General features: G+C 44.2%; 1 protein-coding gene across 1 annotated transcript in view; it reads left to right on the forward strand.

Annotated features, from left to right (window-relative positions):
- Positions 1-25319, forward strand: part of LOC138635979 (junctional adhesion molecule 3B-like) — a 35273-nt gene extending 9954 nt beyond the window's left edge. Inside the window, exons 2-9 of the mRNA XM_069723733.1 lie at positions 17408-17476; positions 17572-17685; positions 17785-17937; positions 18495-18697; positions 20970-21069; positions 21184-21313; positions 21402-21456; positions 22546-25319. Of these exons, the coding sequence (XP_069579834.1) occupies positions 17408-17476; positions 17572-17685; positions 17785-17937; positions 18495-18697; positions 20970-21069; positions 21184-21313; positions 21402-21456; positions 22546-22581 (860 nt within the window). The 3' untranslated portion in view covers positions 22582-25319. The remainder of the gene's footprint in view (positions 1-17407; positions 17477-17571; positions 17686-17784; positions 17938-18494; positions 18698-20969; positions 21070-21183; positions 21314-21401; positions 21457-22545) is intronic.
- Positions 25320-26786: the final 1467 nt, after the last annotated feature.

Below are 26786 nucleotides of genomic sequence, written 5' to 3' on the forward strand. Positions count from 1 at the left end.
AAAACACGAGAACAAAAGCCATTTAGTCGGCAGGGGTAAAGTTTACGGCCCGCCTCAGAATGTGTGTTTGCCTTTGGTGGGAGGTGAACAAAGGGAAAAACATACAGCGGACCACCAACCCGGCACGCCTCCGGTCTCACCCCACCCCAAAGTTCAACCTGGCGCTCCCTCGCAGCCGTCCGCTCCGGCCCAATCTGGTTTGAGCCGGAACAATGATCTTATGGTTTCGTGAGCTTTCCACCACACTTTCAGAGGGAATCTGTATCTCTGTGCTGACGAGCCTCTTAAAACGGCCTCCGTCCAGCCAGCGCTCGGGTGTAATGAATCCCCCCCCCCCACACACACACACACACACACTCCCCCTTCCCCGTCTTTGCCTCGCACCGGTTCGTTCATGCAGAACTGAGTGACTGTACAGTTTTATCTCAGATCATCAACACTCAAGATCATCAGTGCTCACATCTGTGGGCAGCTTCCTTTGGGGCGTTTGCTAGCGTGGTAATTTGGTTCACTGAGACGAGCTGGGCTCCAGAGAGGGATGAGCTCTGCTGCGATGTGTTAGTCTCTAACCCACCGGTCCCAGTCACATCTGACCGCAACGGTCCTCTTCACTGAGTCCTAATCACTGCTGTCTGCTTTAATACACTGTTTTCCTCTCCGTGTGGAGATAGATGCATTTAAGCAGATTGAGCCTGGCGCCTTGCCAATCAGTTGTAGTCATGGCTTATCAGGGCCGGGCCTGCCGAGCACACTTCCTCACAACTCAGTGCAGTCTGGGTTTCCCTCACTGGAGGCAGACGAGTGACTCCACACTCTAATTGATGGAATATCTTCCACGCTGTGACTAATGCTCACTTGTAATTAGTAAACAGTTTGCTTTTTGCACGCAGCTGAATCCTTCCACGTTGTCACTGCATGTAAAAGTCTGAACTATTTGTGGCAATCAAAAGTAAGACAGAAATAAATTCCTCTGGGTTTAGATTTCAAGGCTGAATCCAGCGCCAGATGGGTGCGGGTTTTTGTTTTTGCATTTACGTGTAAACACCAGAAGTGCATTATAATCTGTTTGGGAAAACATTTCTGCCTTCTTACCTATGCGGGGGAAGAGATTGAATTCAAAAAAATGTTTTTTCTTCTTATCCTAGTAAGCGGGGTTTTCGACTGTGTCGTGATTGTGGGAAAGATCAGAAGTTTCTGTTCGATCGATGTAATATTGAATGTGTGCCGTACTCTGTGAGTAGTTATGTTTGACGCAAGCAAAGACAGCAGGTGACTGAGGTCGCCAGCTGTCCTCTATTCTTACCATGAAAGCTCTTTGGAACTTAGCCATTGTTTCCCGCAGCAGTAGGTCGTACCGTCGCCGTGTACCACACACCTTGACTTCCCGTGTGACTGCGTGCACGGCGGCGCGGTTCAGCCTGGAAACAGAATGGCTGGCACGGGAAACGAGCGGTCGCTCGGCCGTCTGATGCCTTTGTCTGGTATTTCCCACGGAAACCCATCAAGGATTCCTCCGCGAGCAGGTGATGGAAGTGTGGCTCCAGTCAGCAGCCTCACATGGTTTCCCCCCCAGCTGTTGGTTGAGCAGCATTCCCTGTCTCTCAGCTCGGCCAGCCTGTGCAAACTATTTGAGTCTAGAGTACGCCTTTACGCACATTTGTTGTCTGAGCGAGCTGCTTGTTGGCAAATTCTTGCTCGGGTTGCGCACTTTGATGTCTTAATATTTCGTTTTTTCCCGCGGAGGGCACATAATGTTCATAAACAACTCTCTCTTCTGAAATGAGTTGCAGTCGTGATTTATTCCCAGTTATGTGTCAAGCAGAATGGAATTAGTCTGTTTCAGAATGTGGTTGATGAGAGCGGGCGTCTCCACCCTTTTAATTTGAAATCATTTCAGATGGGAAGAAACACAAATCGAAATACTTTTTGTTGTAGAAATTGTCCAATGTTATAATATGTAGTTAAAGTGATTCAATGAAAGTTATGAATTACTTGTTGTGTAATGAACATCGTTCAGTAAGTTTGCGGATCAACCAGAAAGAGCTTTCCAAAGAGGCTCCGATAAAACGAGGAGAAAGTTGTTTTCTTCTTCATGATCTTGCTGCTGTGTCTTTACTTTCTCCATGTAAAGTCCAAAAATGCGTGGACAGCGAGCGCCCTCCGACCCCTCGACCACGCCTGCCTGCCAGAGCTCCTTCACCTGTGACCAGTCGTCCCTACGCAGTCACGCACACATTCTGCACTCCTCTTCCTCCTCTTCCTTCTTCTTTACTGCACATTAGTGCTTACTAAGGAACAATGAAACAGTCAGAAATGCTTCCCACAGCATTAAACAACATGCAGGCCAGTTGCCACAGTCTGTGAGGGGTTGCTGGAAAGGAAATCTTTGTCAAAGAGTAAATCTTTTTGTTTGACCGTTGACTCTTCTGACTTCAGCTTTTCTTAAAGTCTGCAGGCGCTCCCTTCTGCCTCGTATTAGAGATTTAAAACGTGGGCGGCAATCATATGCTGATTACACTTTCAAATCCTTTAACGGTGTTTGGAGTTTGTCCATCGGGATTGATCGCCCCATTTTAGAAGGCTTGCCGAGTCCTGAAGTTATGCAGCAGTGTAGCAATCAGACATGTGGATGGTCCGTAAAACACAAAACCGTTAGTGGAGGACCGAGTCATCAAACCCAGCAAAGTGTTGTGAAATAACTTGGAGCCCCAAGAACACATTTTATTTCTGATAAACTGAAAAAAGGTCTCTATCAGTGATCCGACATACATCATGTCAATCTAAGTGCCATGATTTCCCCATATCCCGTTTTCAGTCCTCCCCTACACAACGTGGCTTTTGTTCAAGAGGGGAAACAAAGCCCAGTTAATAGGCTGGGCTGTGGGAAGCTATTGTTCTCACAGTAGACTTTTGAAATACTGTGATTTTGTCCTGGATCTGCTCTTTCAGAGTTGATAGCATCTTGATGACTGAGCTGAACTCTGCCGGGAGGCCCCGTTATAAAGACTTTATAAGCTTCCTGCTGCCAACTCACACATTACGCTCCACAGTGCCACGAAAGTGCAACCGCAACGTTCAAGACATGAGTGCATTTGGCTGTTTGCACTGATGCTCCGTTGGTTAGTGTTATATATTTGCAGTGAGCCTGGATGAGTTGATCCTCCAACCCAGTATCACGGCAAAACGTGAAATAGACACGCATTGGGATGTGTAGGCATAAAGGCTTGTGTAGGCTTTGAAAGCATGAAACTTACATGAGCGTGAATGTCATATGACACGGGATCATGTGACCAAGGTCCCACAACAGAGGTTTTGAGACTAAGTACAAAGGAAATGGTTTGGTGAAGTCACAGAGGTCCGTGCTGGACGATGAGGTTCGAATCCAGGAGGTGACGACGTTTTTCTCGAGTTGTTTTTTGTTTCCGAACCCAACCATGTGTTTTGGCTCATAATGGCTCAAAGCAGGAAAACGTGTAACTTTTACGCGTAGACAGCGGCAAGCGTAGCTATCTCACGTTCTGCCAGAGTGGACAAACGGGTCTATTTCACGCTTTGCCGTGACACCGACGCCCTGTATAATAAACAAAACACTGCTATCTGATGTAAAGACGTGTTGGTTGGGAAAGTACACATCTCAATAGTGTATTCAAAAATAAGAGTCAGCGCTTATAAAAAGTTGGTGAGGCTGCATCGCCTTTGAGTTGAGCTCTTTTCAGGCCACAGTTTGCATCCTTGGAGCGCGCAGGAAGTGAGGCAGATTAAACCTTTTGGACCTGCTAAGTCAACATGTCTCTGCTGTGCGGTGTTGTGTTATTGTTCAGTTGTCAGTTGAGCCTTAGCTCATCGTGGTCGGCTCGGCTCACCGTCCACGCACTTAACAATGAGTGCTTATCTGTGCAGGCTGTGGCAGAGTGGCTCAGCTGCCCCCATCTCTCTGTCACTGCGGGCCAAATAGGGCGTTATTAGGTGGAAGAACTGCTGGCTGGTCAAAAAAAAAAGACCTGTGTTCATATCCTCGCAGTCAGATTAGCCCGATATCTGTAGACGTGAGTGTTTCCAGATCTTTATATGTTGCAGGGGAATTATTGGTTAATCCTTAGTGGCGTGCTGATGAAAAGCTTTAGGAAGGGTGAATATTTCTATAGAGAATCGAATGCCTGTGTGGGTGTAAGTACACCGGGTGGGGGAGGTTTTTGGTGTGTGTGGTAGAAAGGCCCGGCAGCAGGATGTTATCCAGGGATTTAGCACCATGTATTATTATCTGACCAGTTCATTGTTGACTCGCGGGGGGGATATAGGTTAGTGCACAGTAGCAGTACTCATTTATAATACCGAGCTCTGGTGATCGGTTTAAAATGTCGTCACAATCAGCGGACTCCCAGAATCACAAACTAATGCTACCCGTAAGCCAGCGCTGCAGCCATACAAATGTTTATTTTCATCATGGTTGAAAAAGGCCTGTGTGGAAATTGCATTCCTAATTAGGATTAAGGAAGGGGTCAGGCAGGCTGGACGAGAATGTGAAGCATTTGCAATGAGCGCCGTTGATGCCATCTGTGCAGAGTGTGGTGAGGAGCTAATTCTGGCACTCAGTGTGGCACGATTTAACACAGATTTTTGTGGTAGCAGCTCCAATTCAAGCAGGAGATTCGACTGAGACTGCGGTCTGAAAAACTGTTGCAAGGAGTTGAATTGGCCCGCAACCCCTTCTGTTAGGTGTCCTTTAAACTGACGCCACGGAGCTCCCCAAAATTCACTCGGACATCCAACATGTGTGGCATGTCAGATTGTTCGCATAACAGAGATGCTGCACCGGGGGAGGCCCGCTCTGCCTCCTGGCCTCGTGCTTCGATCTGTTTTGACAAGGCGTTCTCACTGTCTCCCTCAAGAGGTTGACCTGGGCCAGAAGAATGAGCAGCCAATTATTTCATCATAAAGTATGGACGAGGTTTCCCCGGGTGTTTCTGAAAGGCAGGGAGAGCTACTGCTGCTTCCTCTTCTTACCTACGAGGGATCCCAATTAGCAGGCTGCGGGGGTTCGGCCTGTTGCTGACAGCCACTATAAATAGTGTCTGAGCATTTGAATGGTCACCTGTTCTCACTTCAGCGAGGGGCAGCTCCTGATTGGACGATGCTACCTGTGACCGTCCACAGTCTCACTGACATCACAGGAGTTCAGTCTTGTATCGCCGTGAAGTATAATTCATTTTTTGGAAGTTAATACTTTGCCCTTTAAAAAAATGACACCGTATTTCTACAAGACAGTTGTGACCGTGTTGAGTTATTGTTTGTTTTTACTTTCATGAAACAAAATTAATATATTTACAAATGTGACAGATGTAATAATGTTGCTAAGACTTCATGTTGAGACAGAAAGGAGGGGGTCGCAGCACCAGAATAACACCGCATATTAAATATAACTCTGGCGCATCATGTTTTCCATGACGACGGCCAGTATATTTAGGTCTGCTCTTCCACATTGTGTGTGTTTGATGGTTATTGTGGCCTCACTCACAATACCCACAGACCATTGTTCTGTTTAATTAAGCATTCATTCACTCCCAGAGCCTGAAACTGTGTCACAACACAAAGGTCTCCATTGGCATGCGAGGCTGCTGGGACCATGTGAAGCGCCAGTGTGACACCAAACAACTGGACTATTTTTATAGAACAACCATTTGATTATCTCGAGGCCAAGATGTTTCACATGACTTCATGAATGAGTAATGTTATCAGTGAAGATCACTCCATGAGTATTAATTATTCCTAAATGCTTTATTGACAAGAACAACCACAGTAAGAGCTTCATGTTTAGAAACACTGATAGTAAAAGTACAGAATGTTTTTATGTGAGCATCAGTGGTCAGAAAATGTGCAACAAAAGACCGTTGCATTTTAAATGACAGCATAAAAAGATGAGGTATGCACCTTTGTCAGTCATGCTGAGGCAGATATTATTGCATTAAGTCATTCGTCTGTTACATATCTGAACATTAGGAGTGTATCCGTACACAGGTTTCACGGTTCGGTATGATTTCGGAGCAGCAGAGAAAGTAGAATAAATACATAACTTAACAATCTTGTCAGGGCATCTGTCCTTCATGTTCTCGTCATCTCAAGAAGGCATCGAGACAATTTCTTCAAACTTGGCAACGCGGTTCACTCATTCGATTTTGATGGTCAAAGTTCAAGGTCACTGTGACCTCACGTCTTTCCTTTTGCTGTCAACGCGGTATCTCAGGAATGCATTGAGTGACCTTCTTCGCATTTGGCACAAACCCTCACTCAGACTCAAGGATGAAGTGACCAGATTTTGATGGTCAGAGGTCAAGGGCTCGATATCTCAGGAAATCATTGAGGGAATTTCTTCAAATTTGGCACCGACACTCAGTTGGAAAGATGATCTGACTGGAATTTGGTGGTCAAACGTCGTAGGTAACTGTGACCTCTCAAAATACGTTTGTGAACACTATTACACTAATTATGACACCATTTCACACAAATATCTCATAGAATAAAATGAAGTGATGAATGTGAACGGTCACTGTGACCGCAACAACACTTCTCTGTCCATAATTCAATATTCCATAACTGAGGGACAGAATGGGAGATGTTGATCATATATGAGGTTGCCAAAACTGAAAATATTTAGAAACGGACATAACTCTTACTGGAACAGTTGAGGCACTCAAATGCTGAATACTGTCAATACAAAAGAGCTGTTTCGTCTTGTTCAAATGAAATTCGTTGGAAAGGTGAGCGGACAACAGCTGCGCTGAGCTCAGCGTGAGTTCCTCTTTCCTGGTCCATCGACAGCGTCCTCCCCCGCTGGACGGCCCGGTAAAACACGGGTTGAAGATGTAGTTTTCACTTCATTACAAATAAAGGTCTGAAGGGGAAACGGATGAAGTAAAGTTACTGATTGAAGAGATTAAAAGGTGAAACCTGGGCCTTGTGAGAATATGAAGTATTTTTTAGAAATGTGCAGGTTTACTGAATACCCCTGTAGTGACTGTGGAGTCCCAGATGTGAAGCGATGGCTCGCTGCAGTGGAAGGTGGAAGAGGAAAGTTGCTTTTCCTCCTCTGTGGTCCGGTCCTGTGAGCTAGTCATACTTAGCTCGGGGTTAAAGTGAGAGCAGGCCAGATGTAGACGCTAACGCTGACACAAAGTGACAGGTTCCCAGGCATTCAGTGACACCATCGGCTCCTTCCCCACCCCACACCCCCCTCCACCCTCTCATTGGCTCAGGCCAAGTCTTTGACCCTCTCGGATCAGAGGGCTCACCAGCACATTGGCTGCTGCGGCCTCATCGGCCTCACAGATCAGAGCCCGCAGCAGCCTCGTATGGAAATGCAGAATAAATGAATACACAAGGAGGCCTCGTAGGGAAGCTGAGCCAGGACACCTGGAAAAGATGGGATGCATTTGAATGAACCCCTGATACCAAGAGACAACTTCAGTCCGACAGAATGAGTTTATCCACCAGGGGTGGAAATGTTGGTGGAAAAAAAAAGACAGCAGTCTGAGTTCAACACATCAGCAGGATGACTTTGTTCAGTTGTGAGTCCTCCTACAGCTCAAATGCAGTGTTTGGACAGTAAAAGTGACCTTTTTCAGGCCAAGTTTGAACCACAGCCACAGATGAAGCGCAGAGTTTCGTTCCACCTCCAGCTCTCGACAAAACTCCGATGGATATCTTAACACTTAAGCGCTGTACTCTGGATGTCTGTCGTGTGGTGCGGCGCTGCATGAAGAGAGAAGGCTTGAAATGAAAACGAGGAGGCGGAAATGTTTCGGTTGTGAACTGCGTTGATGAAAACAATAGAATCCGACGCTTCCTAATTCACGCACCTTCTTGTGGGTTGAATCGTGCCGGGATTGTTCATCCCAGCGAGGTGCAGATGAACTGAAACAGTCTGACTTTTACAACCACTGTGCCACAAACTGTTGGCAATAACAATAATGAAGTTACATCAGAGAACAGGAGCTCAGTGATGTTGATAGTCACATATTTGCGTACCAAAATCACACCCTGTTAAGACAGATGAAAGGAGTTCACTAATTGTTTCACAGATATTCAAATTCCTGCTTCATAATTGAAGAGTCACAATGTACCACTTATCAAAATAAACGGCAGAACTCATCCACAAGATGCTGCTAGTTGTTTGTCTGTTCAACAACAAATATTCTCGTTCTTTTTAAATCACAGCTGATTCCTGCATCACATCCCGATATATCCGCAGTTATTAGCACGCGTGTCATACGGGCACACGCGTGTGAATGCTGTCAGGTCCGTGCCCTCGGGACCTTTACTGCATGTCAGTCCCCTCCTCTCTTTCCCCCTCACTTCATGTCAGTCAAAAAACAAGATGTGGCGTACATGGCTAGCCCTTAAAATGACCGAAATATGTAAATAAATGCAATGACCTTTACGTTATATGTTGGACTGCTCTGCAGCAGTGCTCCAGTCAACCACACATGTAGTACACATCTGATTTGAAAGCACCTTGTTTGTTTTTACCGAACGTAACAGAGCTTCTCCAACATGTTGCATGTACAAAGTGCAGCGTGTGCACGTGATCAGGACGGTGCCACTTCTGTCTCATATTGTCTGAGGAAGCACCATGATGCACATATGTGGACGTGTCTCCTCCTCCTCTTCCTCCTCTTCCTCCTCTCCTCTTCACTTCGGGCCTGTGCTTATAACAACTGATTGTGTGCTGACCATTCAGCATTCTGAACACACTCTGAGTCGCCCGGCCACTTTCATCTCTCAACATTATGATTCTGCAGAAGCCACTTGGCCACCGTCAAAGGCAATGTGACTGGACTGATCCTCCCTCAACGCTGCATGCTACACTAAAAGGAGAAGTTCAGCATTAAGAAACGTGTGTCTTTGCTTACTTGCTGATAGTTACATGAAAAAGATCAGTGCAACTCTGAGATCTGTTGGGGGAACAGGAAGATCCAGTGAGCAGTCGAATATCTGAGCTGACCATAAGTGTTGAAGAAAGCGGCAGCTTAAACAAATGAAATATTTAAAGTGGTGATTACTCGGCGTCAACGGTGCCGGGAGGCAGATTTTGTTATGGTTCGGCAGAACTAAGCTAGTTGTCTGCTAACTGTGGTTTCATATTCATTGTACAACCCATCTACCTCTCAGCCAGAGAGCAAAGACTTCTTCAAATGTGGGACTATTCCTTTAAGATCATTTCGATAGTCCTGTGAATGTCCAGAGGTTCTGGCAGTGATTTACGTTCACCATCAAAGGTAGAAATGGGAGGCTGGAAGGAAACCTTCATACAGTACGTGGGTTTAATATAGCTGCATGTTTTGCATAGACTTGAAGTGTGCTGCTCCGTGTCCAGCCATGCATGTCGCCACTGACATTTGTTTAACAGCTGAAGAAACATCTGACACATTTCTATGGTAGTTTTGTCTTATTTGTGTTTTAACAACTCTACATTTTCCTTTTTACACAGTTTTGGCTATTTTTGTGACATTTTCCTCTCAGATTGACATCTCAGTCAGAGTCACACAGTCCAGTACATGTTGATGCTGCCTGCTGCCACAACAGAGAGAGGAGGAGGAAGTGATTCATGCTTGTGCCATGCTCCAGATCATTGTTTAGTCCAAGCTCAGAGGACCAAACGTCTGTCATTGAAAGCTTGTGCAGAGAAATTGTTTTTCAGCCTATAGAAAATGATTTCCCCCGCGGAACAAACAAAGAGATTACACAGCTGGAAAACTTAACATGGTTTTATTTATATTCGGATTGGTTGCCCGGCGGGGCTCTGTGAGTTTGTGCAGAGCTCTCCACAGACCCGAGAGGTGAGAGTGTGAGCGGGGACGCGACGGTTTCTGTGGGATGACCACAGCTGTGACAAGACAACCTGGGGTCATCCAAACTTTCCCCTCGTTGCCATCATGACACACGGTTTCTATTTTCATGGACTCTCGGGTCTTTTTAGTCACTTTCTCCCACAGCTACCAGGACAGGTGGGTTCCTGTGCAGCACTGGTCATCAGTGTGGGGGACGACAGAGAATCCAGTTACTATGGAAATATCACCGATATTGCTATGGGAACTGGAGCGCGCTTTGTCTAGGATCTAGTTGTAATCGTCTCTCAGAAAGAGGCTTATGGTAATATGCGATGCTCTTATGAATTAATTTGTCAGGCTTTGTGTCCCCGCTGACATCATAGACTTTATCAAATGGAAATTAGCATCTCCTCGGGGTAAAAACTTGCAAGACATGAGAACGCTTCAGTCGTATACGCTGTTCAACTTTCTGCTGTGTTTCAGTTCATGGTTTAAACATCTGTAATTAAAGGGCCATTTCGTTAATCATTCACAATCCTATTATTTTGCTTACATGACTTTTCACTTAAAGATTTTAGATTCAGCATTGTAATGCATTTGTTTTAATGTAAATGTTAACGTCTGTTTGTATAAAACAGTTACCAGTGACTACAGGATATGTTTTTTATTATTTAGAAAACATTTCATTTATTTATTCAGTTGTCCTCATGATGACCTCAGTGTGTCATAATCCTCTAAATGTCACGGCACAATTGGCGTCGTTTTATTACTTTTTTACTATTTTCTTCACTTTTCTGTGAAAACACTTTGGAAATGTTCCTCTCTCCTGGTCTGACCACATCCTGCTCGGGGCTCACGCTGAACTTTTACGTACTGTGACCAGAAACCTGGCGGTCATGTGTGCAGTGCCAACAACAGTAACCTAATTCGTATGAGACCATAAACATTTACACCCCTTAAAAGCTGCTCTGTGTGCTCTCAACTGAGAAATTCCTGCAGAGACTCCTTAAAGGGATGAACAAGTGAAGCTCCACAGGAGACTCAGCTGCTTTTAACACAGCCGGACTGTGAAGAGCAGCTCGTTATCCAGCTGGAGGTCAGAGGGACTGACTCAAACACTCATTTTAAGGGACTTTAATGACACCAGTGATATAATCATTGAAGGTCAGAAAGTTACTGTGGGTCCCAGTTTTTTAACTTAATTAATACATTTTTCTAATTACATTTTGAATTATTCATCCAACTATTGAGGTTTTTTTCTCCTGTTATGTGTTAAATACATTTGAAAATGATGTGAAACAATGAATTGATCGAGAACAAAATAGATTTAAGTCATTGTGAACAGAACATCTCTGATCTTTGGATTTTAATCAAACAAAAACAGGTATTTTTTTGGACACAATGTTTACTATTTACTGACTAAGTGTTTAATTGATTAAATAAGAAAACAATTCATCAATAATTACACTAATTGTCATCTGGAACCTCGTATTAAACTGAAGATCAAGTGCTCTAGATGCTCTAAGAACATACTTGTAATGACACAATGCTGCAGAACAGTGATAACCAGTCATGTCTTTGTAGTTGTGTAGAAACTACAGATTTTAGTTTTGAAAATGATCTGTTGAGTAAACTGCAGCACACGAACAGTAAAGTATTTTCGAAAGTCAACACATCCCAAATGATGTCAGAAAAGAAGATATTTTTATGTGTTCTTGCAGTTTCACTCTTTTCATTTAATTATCAGAATTCTGATAACTTGCAGGAACACACATTTACATTGCTAATCAGCGTTTGTTTCCCTGCTCGGTGTGTTCCTGTTGACTTGGTTAGCTTTTGAAGTGGTGATGAATTTTGTTCTCATTTTATCCTTTTTTTTTTTTGCTTGTGTAGTTGGTTGTGGAGAGAGTTGAGGATGTATGATGGTTTAACTGGAGGATGAACCAGTAGTCTGGTCCTCCCAGCTGAGTATATTCATTTCAGCAACGCAGCGAGCTTTCCCTCCATATTGTTGTTTGCTTCCTCGGTTTGATGTTTGTTGAATAAGTACTCGGAGTATGTAGGCCATGTTATTCATGTAACTTTAGCTATGTAGCATGTACTGTATGTGCTCCCTCGGCTCCACACGTGTGCATGATGCACATGCTCGTTCTGCCTCATTTATGGGAAGCGGTTGGAGCTGCTGCCGCTCTTCTTTATCTTTAATGTTACGTTGCAATATATTCTCTCATGCTGTCATTTTTATAAACTGTTAAAAGATATATGGTTTGAAGGACACGGCCTTGGAGGTGATGTGAGGCCGGGGAGAAAATGAATGGCTCAATCTGCACACACTGAACAGACAGCACTCGTCCTCATGGAGTCACTGGAATCCTGTAGATTACAATGATTAAATATAAAAATACTTCCCGCTTCAGTCATGGGTGGATGGTTTGCTGACAGGAAGCCAGACCTGGCTGAGAGGCTCAAACACATGAGGACTTTCCAGATAGCAACTGTTGATAGTATGCATCTGTACTTTGATGTCTGAGCCTCCGAAGGGGCGTGGGAATATTCTCCACAGGCACGAGGTGGAGATGTCCCACGGGGAATATCACCGGTTGCTTAATTGAACCTTTCTATTTATGATACCAGCCGCACCTCGCTGGATTTACCGAGCGGCAGCGCAGGAAACAAGTGCGGCCTCCCGGGGGAAGCTACAGAAAACAGGAGGGGTTCATTACACGGCGCAGGCATCAAGAAATACCCAGCTCCTCTGTGCCTATTGTATTATTCAGTGATGTAAAACCTTGGGGGTTTATGAGGGCATTACACTAAGATTACAGAGAAAACCCTGCGCCCATCATGGAGGCGGCAAGGAAGATTAAAAAAAAAAAAAGTTGAGTTGAGTTGAGATTTGCAGATTGCCAGATCCCACACAGCTGCGTCCAACCAAGAAGCAACAGAGGAAGTAATGTAGGTCAGCGAGCACCTGCATGCTTTAAAAGCTAATAGTCACATCACACACACCTCACATGCTCACGGCTCGGCTCCAGCTTGTCAGAAAGTAAGAGTGGTGTCTCATTTTCATGGTGACCACACACACACACACACACACACACACACACACACACACACACACACACACACACACACACACACACACACACATGACCGACTCCACGGGTACAAGAGACGAGAGCGAGACCTGAGTGGCTATTCAAGGAGAGCCAAACACAGACAGGACGAGTTGGACATGATCGGGGAAGGATGTGTCGGGCAGACTGGAGGGGAGATGGGAAACGCCGCTCTCATAACACACACTCAGCACTTCCTGATACTTTAGTGGCCCGTCCAGCTGTGGCTCGTCTTTACAGAGTTGGAGAAAGATGCAAACCTTTGCTGAAAGGAACCAGTCGCCTTGTAAACGAGGGAGAGATTTAAATCCAAGTTGGACTTTATTTGGTTGTTTATTTGTGTTTAGTGTCGTTACAAGTTCAACAAAGGCTCATTTATTTGACAGTTATTTTCTAAGTGAATTGTTTTGTATATAAAACATCAGAAAATACAAAACGTTCCCACTGTCACCCAAAATATTCTATACTTTGTCATAGCATGGCAGATATTTACATTTAAGGAGATGAAAGAAGCACGTGACGCATGAGTCAGTTCTTTCCTTTTCGTTTCAGCTGCTCGGGTTCTGCTGTAATATTCAATTGGTCTGAATGTGTTTTTTGTGTTTCACTCTGAAGTCACCGTGTTCGTTCTTCCGGTTCCACTCGGGGTGAACGTCAGAGGCCGGTGTTGCTGAGTGGGGGTTTGATGTGCTTTCCTGGACAGCTGTTTCCATGGCAGACCTTTCCAGCTTTTTATCTCTACGTCAAGCTCACTTAGGCACCTAATCTGCACTAATACTGTCCGAATTAAGGAGGTCAGGGACTGGGGGGAAACTCCATTAGCTCTGTCAGACCCTGAAACCAGTGAAATGAAACCGGAGAGAACTAAAATTAATCACCAGTAATAATTTATCATCAACTTTGGATTCTATTTCAACGCAGCCTATTCTGATATTTTGGACTCCTGGCACGTTGGCCTGGTTAGATTTGGTTTTAAGTTACACATTGCATGCAGTGCATTTGAAACTCAAACCCAGAAGTGAGCAGCGGCATCCTCACATGCACAAGCTTTTGTCAGAAACAGTAAATATAGTCCACGCATGAATTAAGACAATTGACGGGGACTTTTATGGAGCCTCAGGTATCGACACCGTCGTGTAAGCACGCATTCAGTCTCATCAAAACCAGATTGCAGCTGCAGTACAAGGAGCTGTGAGCAACATGCAGGTTGAAAAGCGTTTCTTCTCCACACAGCTTTCATTCTGTTTGTCTGCATCCAGCGCTGAAGAAGAAGCTAAGTAGGTGACAGGCTTCCACTGGAGCGCCGCGTTTCCACTGTCACGTCTCTGAAAGGGGGAATTCTGGTCTTTACTCCTGTGCAGCTCTTTGTTGAAGTTCTCAGGGAGAAAACACGACTTTTTGCAGGTTGTCAGGAACATTTTCACAACGTGCTGCAGAGATAACTCTATTCCACCGGGGACCGAACTCCAGTGTCTCTGCTGCTGCGGCACCAAATACAAGACATCTGAAGACGCAAAGTTAAATCAAATATGAGACATTTATTTATTTCATATTTACTGTTGCTCCCAACATTGATGAACTGTTGAACTAGATTTCCAGATAAGTGGCTTCAAATTATAGTCGAGGATACTTTTAACCGCGGCAGGGAGAAGGTCTTGGTTGTTGGTGGTCGTGGCTCCTCCACTCAGAGGTCAGCGTCCTACTGCTGGACAACGTCTCTGTGTAGAGGACTGCTTCTAACAATGTTTATGACGTCAATGAGGAACGGCTCATCCTTTTTATTTGTCACCCGCAGACTTCGTGTCATCAGGAGAAATTGCAAAATCGCTGCTTTCGTGTAAAAGTGAACACGATATGTTGATAAGAGCAAGGCCGAGCTATTCAAATGATCTTCTTACTCTGTAAAGGCCAAGCATGAACCTCAAGCACACAAAGGGACTGTAAATATGATAATAATATTAATAAACTTTATTTGTAGCGCACCTTTCATACAAGAAATGCACCTCAATGTGCTTCACAGCATGAAAATGACGTGCAGTGTTTCACATAAAAACAGATATAAAGGAACATTTAAAAATATGGAAAAGAAATGAGATGCATAAGAACAGATCAAATTAGACACAAATAGAGTGAAATATAAAATAAGCAATATGCATTTTAAAGAGAGCTTCAAGAGTAGTTAGTTAAAGGCTAATGTTTTGAGCTATATTTTAAAAGTGTAAATTATTATATTTTGAAAGTATTAACTGAGCAGCTTCCCTGATATCTAACAGATAGTTTGTTCCGCAGCTGAAGTAAACACTGCAGAGCAGCCAGAACCGGACTGATGTGTTCTCTCCTCTCGGTTCTGGTTAATAATCCAGCTGCAGAGTTTTGGATGAGCTGAAGTCTCTCTGTTGATTTCTTTGGAAGGCCAGTAAAAAGTTCATCATGACAGTCGGCTAGAAATGAGGGCGTGAATCAACTTCTCAGCATCTGTCTGATTCATAACCGGCCGCACCTCGGCGATGTTTCTAAATATGAAACGTCGGACGCGGGTGTGACCTTCTTGTTCACTCCCCGCAGTCTCTTAAAGGCAGCAGCTGAAAACAAGCTGCCGTCTTGTTATGATCTCCAGAAAGACCAGGGGCTAATCAGCTTACCCTGTCTGCTTCAGCAGGTGACCCGGCACACCCGGTGTCCTGGTGACAGTTGCCTGAGGTCAGGTTATCCCCGTTGGAGCAGTTTTCTTGAATGAAATGCCCGACACCCACTCGTCCTCTAATTAGTGGACTTACAAACTGGCTTACACACTATTAGGTTTGAAGATGGAGGAGGTACGTTTTAAAAATGAATACAAATGTCATGACTTGTTGTAATAATTTCACTGTTAATTCATTATAATTAAATATACACATTTAAATATTTCAGTACTAAACTCTAATAATAAATAATAAATCCATGGAGGGATTATTAAACACAGCGCCCCTGTAAGACACGTGGTTGTGGTTGTTTTGGGTCTATTTGTTTTGTTTTGTGCATTTAGTAGTTGGTTTGTCTATTTTTTGGTTATTTTGTGGATTTTTTTTGGTCGTTTTGTGGATTTCTGTGGTTGTCCTTGATGTTATAATCAAGTCTTTGTGTGACCTGTGTACAGCCAGTCAAATCCACTGCATGTGAGAGCAGAATCTTGTTGATGTGTTTGTCCAGTAAGAAATAGAATCAGTAAAAATAGATGTTCAGCGCCCTTTCGTCAAAGAGCCAGAGCATCACTTCAGCTCTCTGGAAGTGTTGATGAGCATGTTCCTCGGTCGACGTTCCAGTGGAAGTGATTTGTGCTCCGACTGTTTGTGGACCGAAGGCAGTCGGGAGGATTCAGCCGTGCCTCCTTCCTCACATCTCTGTGGGGTGCTTTAGCACCATTAGTCCCTCTGGAGGAGGCAGAGAGAGGAGGCAGAGGGAGGAGGCAGAGAGAGGAGGCACAGGGAGGAGGCAGAGACAGGAGGCAGAGAGAGGAGGCAGAGGGAGGAGGCAGAGGGAGGAGGCAGAGAGAGGAGGCAGAGGGAGGAGGCAGAGAGAGGAGGCAGAGGGAGGAGGCAGAGGGAGGAGGCAGAGGGAGGAGGCAGAGAGAGGAGGCACAGGGAGGAGGCAGAGACAGGAGGCAGAGAGAGGAGGCAGAGGGAGGAGGCAGAGAGAGGAGGCAGAGGGAGGAGGCAGAGGGAGGAGGCAGAGGGAGGAGGCAGAGAGAGGAGGCAGAGAGAGGAGGCAGAGGGAGGAGGCAGAGACAGGAGGCAGAGGGAGGAGGCAGAGGGAGGAGGCAGAGAGAGGAGGCAGAGAGAGGAGGCAGAGGGAGGAGGCAGAGAGAGGAGGCAGAGGGAGGAGGCAGAGGGAGGAGGCAGAGAGAGGAGGCAGAGGCAGAGAGGAGGCAGAGAGAGGAGGCAGAGGGAGGAGGCAGAGAGAGGAGGCAGAGAGAGGAGGCAGAGGGAGGAGGCAGAGACAGGAGGCAGAGAGAGGAGGCAGAGGGAGGAGGCAGAGGGAGGAGGTGCTTGAACTACTGGCATGGTGAGCTTTCCCTGAAAAGGGCACATGCCTCTCCGCACAATTATCCACTGTGCATAGAAACAGCACCCCCACCCTCAACACACACACACACACACACACACACACACACACACACACACACACACACACACACACACACACACACACACACACACACACACACACACACACAATGGTTTAAGCAACACAACTAAAAATGGAAGATGGACAGTAACAGATCGAGGCCAAACAGCGGCTGCATGTTCAGAGGATCACGTGACATTTGTGCTGCCTGTACACGTGTGTTACTGGACAAAGTGAAAGTGTTAAAAGCAGAAGAGCCTCAGTGGATGTCAGCTGGTATCGTACGTATAGATCGCCACTGCGTCGTGAAGATCGATGCTCTGGAGAAGATAACGTCACGTTTCCTGTCCTCTTGTGTTGCAGGCTGCTTCAGCGTGATAGCGGTGGTGCTGAAAACCAACAATGAGTCACCGTGGACAGATGAGTTCGACAGTAAGAGCTCATCAACAACTTCCTACGCAACTAAATGCAAAACCAGTTGTGGGGTTTGGATGCATCACTTCCTGTTTCCTTTTTCCGTTCTGCAGAAATCGAGTTGTCCTGTCTGATTGAGTCCATTTCTACGACCAACCCCAGGGTCGAATGGAAGAAGATCACGAGTGAGGGGCCGAGTTACGTCTACTTCGACAAGAAGATCTCAGGTAAAGAAGAAAATACACAAACAAGTCAACACTCAGTCTGCTGCTTGTTTTCTTAACAGTTATCCATTTATGACTGTTACGTGTTTTTTCTTCTGACAGGTGACCTGGAGAAAAGAGCGTTGATCAGAGAACCGGCCACGTTACTGATAACCAACGCCACGAGATCCGACACAGCCAAGTACCGCTGCGAGGTCACCGCCGCCGACGACCAGAAGTCATTCGACGAGATTGTGATCGACCTCGTTGTAAGAGGTGCGCTGTCTTACTGGCATCATTGATCAACGTGTCAATCGAATCCACGAGACAGAAAATACTGAAAATATAGATGAAGATCTTTCCAGACGTTGGAAACAAACCGTCATTGTGCCCTTCGAAGAGAGAGCTCCTCGTGGTTGACGCTCTGGATGCTGTAAGATGAAACCGTGTTGTAGGTCGCACCAGCCCTTTGGCACACATACGAGGATGCGTTGTGACCAGACCTGCCCAGCTGCACAGGCGTGTTCAGGGCTATAAGAGGAAACCTCTGAAACTGCATCTGCTCTGAATCGCCGTGCTAAAGAAAGCAAGCGCTGCATGTTTTGGTGGCGTTTTCTGGCACGGGCCGAAAAATCGCTGCTACCGATGCCATCAGTCCAGTGAACCGTGAGGGGTCAGGGTGACATTGTTTTTTAAAGTCAATCGTAAGCCCGGTAGCATCACGCGGGAGCTGTCAGTCTGTTCATCGCTGTGATGCTTACAGAACATAAAAGCTGGCGTGAAGTCACAGCTCAGCATAGAGACTATCATCATATGTTTGTGTGTCACCACAGTGAAGCCGGTGGTGCCAAAATGCAGCGTCCCCAAATCCGTGCCTTTCGGGAAGTCGGCCGAGCTGAGCTGCGTGGAGAAGGAGGGCTTCCCCAAGTCTCAGTACCAGTGGTTCAAGAACAGGGAGGAGATTCCCGACGACCCCAAGACCAGCCTCAAGTTCTTCAACTCCTCGTACACGCTCAACGCCGAGGCAGGATCTCTGGTCAGTGTGTGTGTGTGTGTGTGTGTGCGTGTGCGTGTGTGTGTGTGTGTGTGTGTGTGTGTGCGTGCGTGCGTGCGTGCGTGCGTGCGAGTGTGTGCGTGTGTGTGTGTATGTGTGCATGCGCATGTGTTTGGACAAGGACGCGCACGAGGTGCAAGGGCGGGGCAGCAGGGCCGGTGGCCCGACGCCCAGGGGTGGGGGCGGATATTTTGGGGAGACAGTTGATGGTGCGAGAGGGCTTCGAGCCACGAGGGGAATCTGCTGTCCTCGTTTGCACATTCCTCAGTTCCCGCCTGCTTTCCAGCTCGGCTCGGCGGTCAACCTTCACGCTGACGCACCACGTCTGACTTCATGTGGACATGTCGGGAGTCCGAGCTGTAAACTTAGGAGGTTTGGAGAATGTTTCTCTGCTGTACTCATCTGGTTATTTTTAGAGAACACGGTTATCGGTGCCTCTGCTGTCCCTGCGTGGGATAGAAATACAACATGCCAAACAGAGGGAGACTGAAACTGGGGGAAAAGTTTCACACTTCAATCACATTAGGTTTCATTATTCAGGCAGGAAAAGTTACAGCTTCGCTAATTATATAAAGTTAAAGAAACTCTTTTTTTTTCCAATACTTAATTGGAAGAGTTACGTTATTTAGGAAGTCTATAATCTGGTCGACTCTATGAATGCTTTTACTTTACATAAGAAAGGAAAATACATATATGCATTGTGTGTATTTGTGTATGTACCAATATATATGAATATTTAGCAGTGAGTCCAAGTCTGTTCAGTTTTCAGTTTTAACATCCCCTGACATGGTAACCAGCCCCTTTAGTTTTTTGGTGATTGTTTGATGTAGTGGCTGATTTTCTCTAAAATTTGGATGCAATGTAATTTACAGAGTTTTAAGTCCGTTTTTTGTGTTAAATTACAGGAACAAAAAGAGAAATTTTATTTTATTTTTTTTTTTTATTTTTTAAAGGACTACCTGATAAATTAATAAATATGTCATCACTTCCTGTGATAATAATCATGCTGCACATCACAGGAATATTTTAGTTCTCATCTTTTTATATTTATTTAATGAACTTCGAGAACCGTGGCGATAAAAGCTCCTAAAAGCTGCTAAAAGTTCCTAAAAGCTCCTAAAAGGTCCTAAAACAGGGGTGTCAAACATACGGCCCGCGGGCCGGATCCGGCCCGCCAGGAGGTCCAGCTCGGCCCGCCGGATGACTTTGCTAAGTGTGAAAATTACAGAAAGACATAAATTGCATTTCTATGAGAATATGGAGGTTTATGAGTACAAACGTTTTGTTGTTGTTTTTTAATCGATCCAGTAATTCCTTCAAAAACAGCGTAAATGGGCTGATGTCTGAGTTTTTGGTCTTTATGTTTCTAGTTTATTGTAGAAAGACCTTAAAATAGGGTTTGTCATCCAAAAACCTTCACCAATGATTTAAACAAAGAGAAATATTGTCGTTATGTCTGCGTTATTATGCTGTGATTTTACTGGTCTGGCCCACTTGAGATCAAAGTGGGCAGTATGTGGCCCCTGAACTAAAATGAGTTTGACACCCCTGTCCTAAAAGGTCCTAAAGGTTCCTACAAGGTCCTAAAAGCTGCGTATGTTTCCAGAACAGAGCGTCTGTGACTGGAATATAGAAACAAGGACGACATCAGCTGTCAAAATAAGAGCTTTAGACGCTGTTTAATTCATGTTCATTCAACACATAGACCTGCTGGATGAAACAAACAAAGAGACGTCTCTGACAACTGGACGTGTGGAGAAAACTCATTTAACATCCAGTAATATGGAATCACTTCCTTTGATCACAAACATTTTAATGTGAAGAACACATTTCCCTCAAACCCCGTCACTTCCTGTTTCTCCAGTTTTATTTGGAGATGAAAACAGGAGCAGAGCCTCTCTGATTGAAAATGAGGAGTTAGTTTTGTTAATAAAGACAGTTTAATTTTAAAAGATTGACTTTATGTTTTAATACTTTCAACACAGTTTCTGATGACGACAGTTTTTATGGGAATTTTCAAAAAATGCAAGCTGCCGCAAATTTTGCCTTCTCCTTAAATTTGTGTTAATGACTGAGAGATGACATCATGTCTCTGTTTATTTACACTCACTTTTATCTCTCAGAAAAAGAAAATATACTATCATCATAGAATCACAACTTTGTTCTCAGAAGTATAGAAATAAGCTGTGATCCTGACAGCATCAGTTTGGGGTTTGCAGATATCAGATGTATGATTGTGATTTCTCCGACGCAGATGTTCATTGCGGTCAGAAAAGAAGACGCGGGCGAGTACTTCTGCCGAGCGAAGAACGATGCCGGATACGCTGAGTGTGCAGCTCAGACCATGGAAGTCTGTAAGTGCTCCTCCGCCAAGCAGGCTGGAGGGACTCATGAATACCATGTTTCACTCAAATGGAATGAAATCCTGTCCCGTGTTTGACTTGTCCGTCCTCCACTGACCTCCACAGATGATATTGATATTTTGGGGATCATCCTGGGAGTGCTGGTGGTGGTCATCGTGCTCTTATGTATAACAGTGGGCATCTGCTGCGCCTACAAACAAGGCTACTTCTCCAGCCAGAAACAGACGGGGAACAAGTAAGACATCCCGTCATCAGCAGATACATGAGCTGTGTTCCTGTATCACAAGAACTCCGGTAAAACCCTCATGTGGTCTGTCTTTCAGTTACAAAGTCCCGGCTAAAGGTGACGGAGTGGACTACGTCAGGACGGAGGACGAGGTTGGTACACATGGAGATTATTGTCTTTATAGTCATTTGATTGACTTTCTAGAAAAATGAAAACAGATCCACATTAATCATTTCAGCTCAACTTGTTCTGAACTGCTGTGAAATACTGACTCACTGTATAGAGATGATATAAAGATCACTGCCTCCACAACCTATTTTGTGATTGTTGCGATAAAAATTGTTTGATTTTGCAGTGGATTTTCTAAAACAAAATTATTTTCAGAGTTTTGAGTGAGATTATTGCATAAAATTGCAGGAATTAGAAAAAATTACAAATCGAGAAAGAAAAATGGGGTTTTCATGAAACACCACCTGAAGAAGTAATAAATGTGTAATCACTTCTTGTGATAATAATCCTGCTGCACATCAGAAATATTTTAGTTCTCATCTTTTTATATTTATTTAATGAACTTAGAGAACCGTGGAGATAAAAGCTGCTAAAAGTTCCTAAAATCTCCTAAAAGCTGCTAAAAGGTCCTAAAAGCTGCGTATGTTTCCAGAACAGAGCGTCTGTGACTGGAATATAGAAACAAGGACGACATCAGCTGTCAAAATAAGAGCTTTAGATGCTGTTTAATTCATGTTCATTCAACACATAGACCTGCTGGATGAAACCAACAAAGAGACGTCTCTGACAACTGGACGTGTGGAGAAAACTCATTTAACATCCAGTAATATGGAATCACTTCCTTTGATCACAAACATTTTAATGTGAAGAACACATTTCCCTCAAACCCCGTCACTTCCTGTTTCTCCAGTTTTATTTGGAGATGAAAACAGGAGCAGAGACTGCTGATGACATTTTTTATCAAGAAATTGCAGAAATTTAATGCAAATTCAAACGAGCTCCACAAATATTGCGAAGCTCGTTTGAATTTGCATTAATTATTGTTCATCACAAGATGGTGATTTCCCGGAGAGACGGATTCATGTCTGTAAATTCTTGCACTTGATAAATAAGCCTGAACCTGCAGAAAGCAGATATACCCACATAAACTCACCTGAACATGCATTTTAATATCTGCTGTAAGGAGATGAATCGTTAAATGTTGCCCCCGTTTGTCCGTTCGCTCTCCGCAGGGCGATTTCCGACACAAGTCGTCGTTTGTGATCTGAAGGAGGGACGAGCGGCGCCGTGCTGAGTAAAGACGTGACCTGGCTGTTCGACCACAGTTCAACCTCGGAGCTCGCAGCCTCACGGAAATCCAACTACTCAAAGTTTGCCAAAGGTGACAGGATCTCACAGGACAACAATATGTAGAAACAGAAGATGCATAGGGATGGAGAATCATTTTACTTTATCACCTTCAACAGTTCTTTTGCTAAATACTGGCGTTCTTACTTTACAGTTATTGCATGGTTTTAAACACTAATCAAGGTGAGGAAGAGGAAGGATTTCTTTCTTCTGCCAGGTAGAAAAGGAGGAGTCTCTCATCTGCAGTCAGTCTATCACCACACCTTTCTACTGTCAACATTTTGCTTCAAACCTTTTGTCATTTGTATAACATTTCTTTTCTACTGTTGAAATTTGTCAGACTATTTTTGATGGAATATATTTTAAAATGCCTATAGATAAAGGTTTACTTTTTTAAATATTTGTAAAATACTAACATGTGTTTTTTTTTTTTCTTTTTTTCTTTGGTTGTGGATAAAAACTATGTAACACTTTAACCACTTTGCATCAAGCTGTAAGAATTTACACCTTTGCAATCAGAAGAGACAAAGACAAATGAAAAATGGCGTGCGGTAGCATATGGAGACGTGCTTCTAGAGCGGCGGTCTTACATGTTGAATTTCTCCACTGGGACGTCCCAGTGGGGGTTGTGAGACACTTCCGTGTTCCTGTCTGTAGATAGTCTTAGTAAGAGGCTTTGAAGAGTGCCAGTCAAATGCTGTGAAACACTGGACACAATCAGTGCTGCGTTTTCTTCATTTTAAGTGTCCTTCTATGCTTGCTGTTGATCTTGTATATATTGAAGTTACTGTCAGGATAGAGTTTTGCTGTCATACATATGTTCAGTATTACACTATTATAATAATAATAATAATAATAATGATAGTATTATAAAACAGGGTTTGTGAGTTAACCTTCCAGACCCAAAGGGAACGAGAGGAAAATGGTACTTTTTAATAGAAAGAACAAAAACCTCTGTGTTGAAGCCGCCACACCGTCAGGAATCACAAGTCGTCACTTCGAGCTGACGTTTAGTTCCGACTGGATGTTTTTATTTGAAAGAAAAATGCTTTTAGGTTTGACTGCAGCTCTTTTTGTTCTCGTTCCTGAACTGACCCTGAATCAGTGTTACGGTGGTAAACAGCTCGGGGGTCTGGAGGGTTAAAAAGTTGTACTGATTGTAAATAAGTAGGTTTTTTTTTTTCTCTCTCAAACTGATGTAAAGTGGTGAAAAATGTAAAAGAAAAAAAAAAGAAAGAAAAATGACCCTATTTGAGGCTAAATGAAACTCTTTCCATTTGTAAGACTGAAGAAAAGGTAACATTTAATCGGATCGTTCAGAACACACGAACAAGAGCTTCTCGAGTCACTTTTTAAAAGGTGTTTAAAACAAACAGCTCTGTGGGCTGGAGGAGGATGATTGGACCTCCTGATGTGTTTCAGTAGTCCAGTGAGACTCTTGTTCCGCTGGGACGGATGTTTTCCAATCAGCAATGCAGTGAAATGTTAACCGGATACCAGTCGTGGTAGAGACGATCAGCCCAACGTTTGCACATCAACACTGCTCACTCCAACTTCACATGTCGCATGAAGGAACCAGGAGGCAACATGGTGTACTATTAGTTCTGGTCCCGTTGCAGGTGCACGGTACCGGTTGCAGGTGCACGGTACCGGTGAAACGACGTCGTGCAGCACACAGATGCAAATATCTCCCCTCCACATTTGTACAAAGTTCATTCCTCTTAAGTGCCTTCTGCCTTCGAAGTAGTTCAGTTTCTCTGCAGCTCTGCTCTGTTGGTCCTTTCTACGATACCGTGGGAGGCTTCACGCCCCCAAACCCCCTTTAATTTACCCACAAAGCCCGGCGTTTGAGAGGAATGATGTCTCTGCAAATTTCCGCTTCCCGTCTTTACATATCTGCAAATTTTGTAAATAGGTTTTTTCATAGATTTGAAAGGTGTAGACATGTTGAAGTAGAAATGAAAAATATTAGTGCCTATATATAGTGGGACTTATTTTTGGTAAAGACACGTAGCACTAATAGGCAAAAAACAACAACAACAACAACTAAAGAAAAGCCTGATACCCAAAGCAGGGATGTTTCTCTGAGCTCTGGTTTATAACAGGGTTTTTTGTTTTTGTTCCCCTGACACGCAGAGGTCTGGTTTTCATTTGTAGGTGCAGGTGTTTTATTTTGAAATCCACTGAACACGGTGTCCAAACAAAGAGTTGACTCTGTTTTTACTGAAGTGTCGCAGAGCTACAACTGTTTAGGTGCATTTTATAAACCAGAGTTCATGCAAAGTGTTGGCCGCCAGCAACAAACTACAGTTCATGTGGAGGAGCTGCATGCAGGCCGGTTCCCCCCCGCAAGGCCGGTTCCCCCCCGCAGGCCGTCCCGACCGCGGGCGTCTGCAGGCCGGCTGGATGCTGAGAGGCTGCAGCGGTGGAGTTTCCGTTGACATCAGTGACAGATGGTCTCGGGTGTGTTCTGTGTAACACGTTAACTATCCGCTGTGTTTCCTCTGGACTCGGCAGCGCTGGTTGAACCGTCAGACAGGATGTACATGATTTTATGAACCAAACGCACAGACAGAATGTCATCTCAGGCTGCTGGGGTTGTTTTTGTTCATTTTAGAAGCACTCTATTTGTGATTAATAAAACTCACTTCTAATATTACTGCTGCGTTTGTTTGCTTTCTTGCTGTTGCTCTGTGTGTGTGTGTGTGTGTGTGTGTGTGTGTGTGTGTGTGTGTGTGTGTGTGTGTGTGTGTGTGTGTGTGTGTGTGTGTGTGTGTGACATTTCTCTGCTCCTTCAAACCCCTCCACGACTGCTCCACATCCCCCCCGCTGCTCACAGAAATCCTATTGAGTATGAAGGTCCATCAAATATCCCTCTGACAGCATCTTTGTTGATCTAAAGCTGTAATCTATTAGTGGGACTTTAAGCCATTTCCACTTTCCACACTGCGAACAGCTTTCTTCTTCCTCTCTGGTTCTTGTGCCAACTGGCAGCGAGTTCCTGGATAAAGAGCACTACGTTCAATGAGCTCAGCCTGGATAATATATTGTCGTTCGCAGCAGGGCCAGAGGACACTTTTATTTAATTCAGTCAAATCACTTTAAGAAGGGAAGCGCCTCAGTCGGGAAGAAAACACCTTGTTCTTTAGGATTTGAAGGAAGCAGGAGGACTTCCTCTCTTTTGGTTCCACTGACTCACTGAGGCTGCACAAACCTTCCTCTGAAAGTGAAGCCGTGTTTGAGTCCTACGTTCAAAGGTCTCGTGAGTTAATGAGGTAAAACAGATGTGCGGTTATAGTTACAGAGATAATCCGCTCAATAAACTCCAGGAATGACTGTCATGACGAATTCATTACTTTCAAACACTGGTTGCTGTATTCATCAGAATTTAAGATGAGCACATCATTATATTTGTTTTGAAACCTGTCGTAGATAAAATAGCAGACAGGTAGGACATAATAAACAGCTGCGAGATGGAACCAATATTAAATATGTGAAGGTGCCACTAGTAGTGCTGTGGAGCTGTGTTTTAAAGAGTGGGTGGTCCCTCTCCTATTTCTTCTGCAGTCCTACTAGTGGCTCCTCACTATTCCTCTGATAACTTGCAGAGAAACAGTTTGTATTTTGTTGAGAGCTGCTGAATGTAAACACACATTTAAAGAAACTCCAAAAAGCACCTTTATTGTTGAAACTGAAATACTTGCTGAAAGAGGAAATGTTTTACTTTAAAGAGCAGCCGTCCCGATGTTCAGCATGAGAGTTGAGCTGCTGCCGGCTCAGAAACTTTTTAAGAGGCTTGTTTTCGAGGATTCAGAAAAGTATCAAAACTAGCCTTAAATACCAGCACGTAAGATTGAGAAAAGGATGTCTTATATTTGCTCTTTGCCACGACTGTAAAATCTGAGCAGCTCATTCATTTTTGCAAGAAAATTCAAGTTGATCATGATATTAAATGAGAAAATGAGAATCTGATAGCTCATATCCAAACTATCACCATGTTGTGTGACATGTGACTGACTCTGATTCTTTACTTTTTTTTTAAATTTGATCATCTATATTTATGAGAAGTTTCTGGACACAGTTGCATTGCATGTGAGTAAGTTAACAATCATGTAAGCATCAGATA

The sequence above is a fragment of the Brachyistius frenatus genome, unplaced genomic scaffold (assembly GCF_029030835.1).
Source record: "Brachyistius frenatus isolate BFR_SWC_R1_liver_20210118 unplaced genomic scaffold, ASM2903083v1 Contig_343, whole genome shotgun sequence".
In the NCBI taxonomy this organism is placed as follows: Eukaryota; Metazoa; Chordata; class Actinopteri; family Embiotocidae; genus Brachyistius; species Brachyistius frenatus.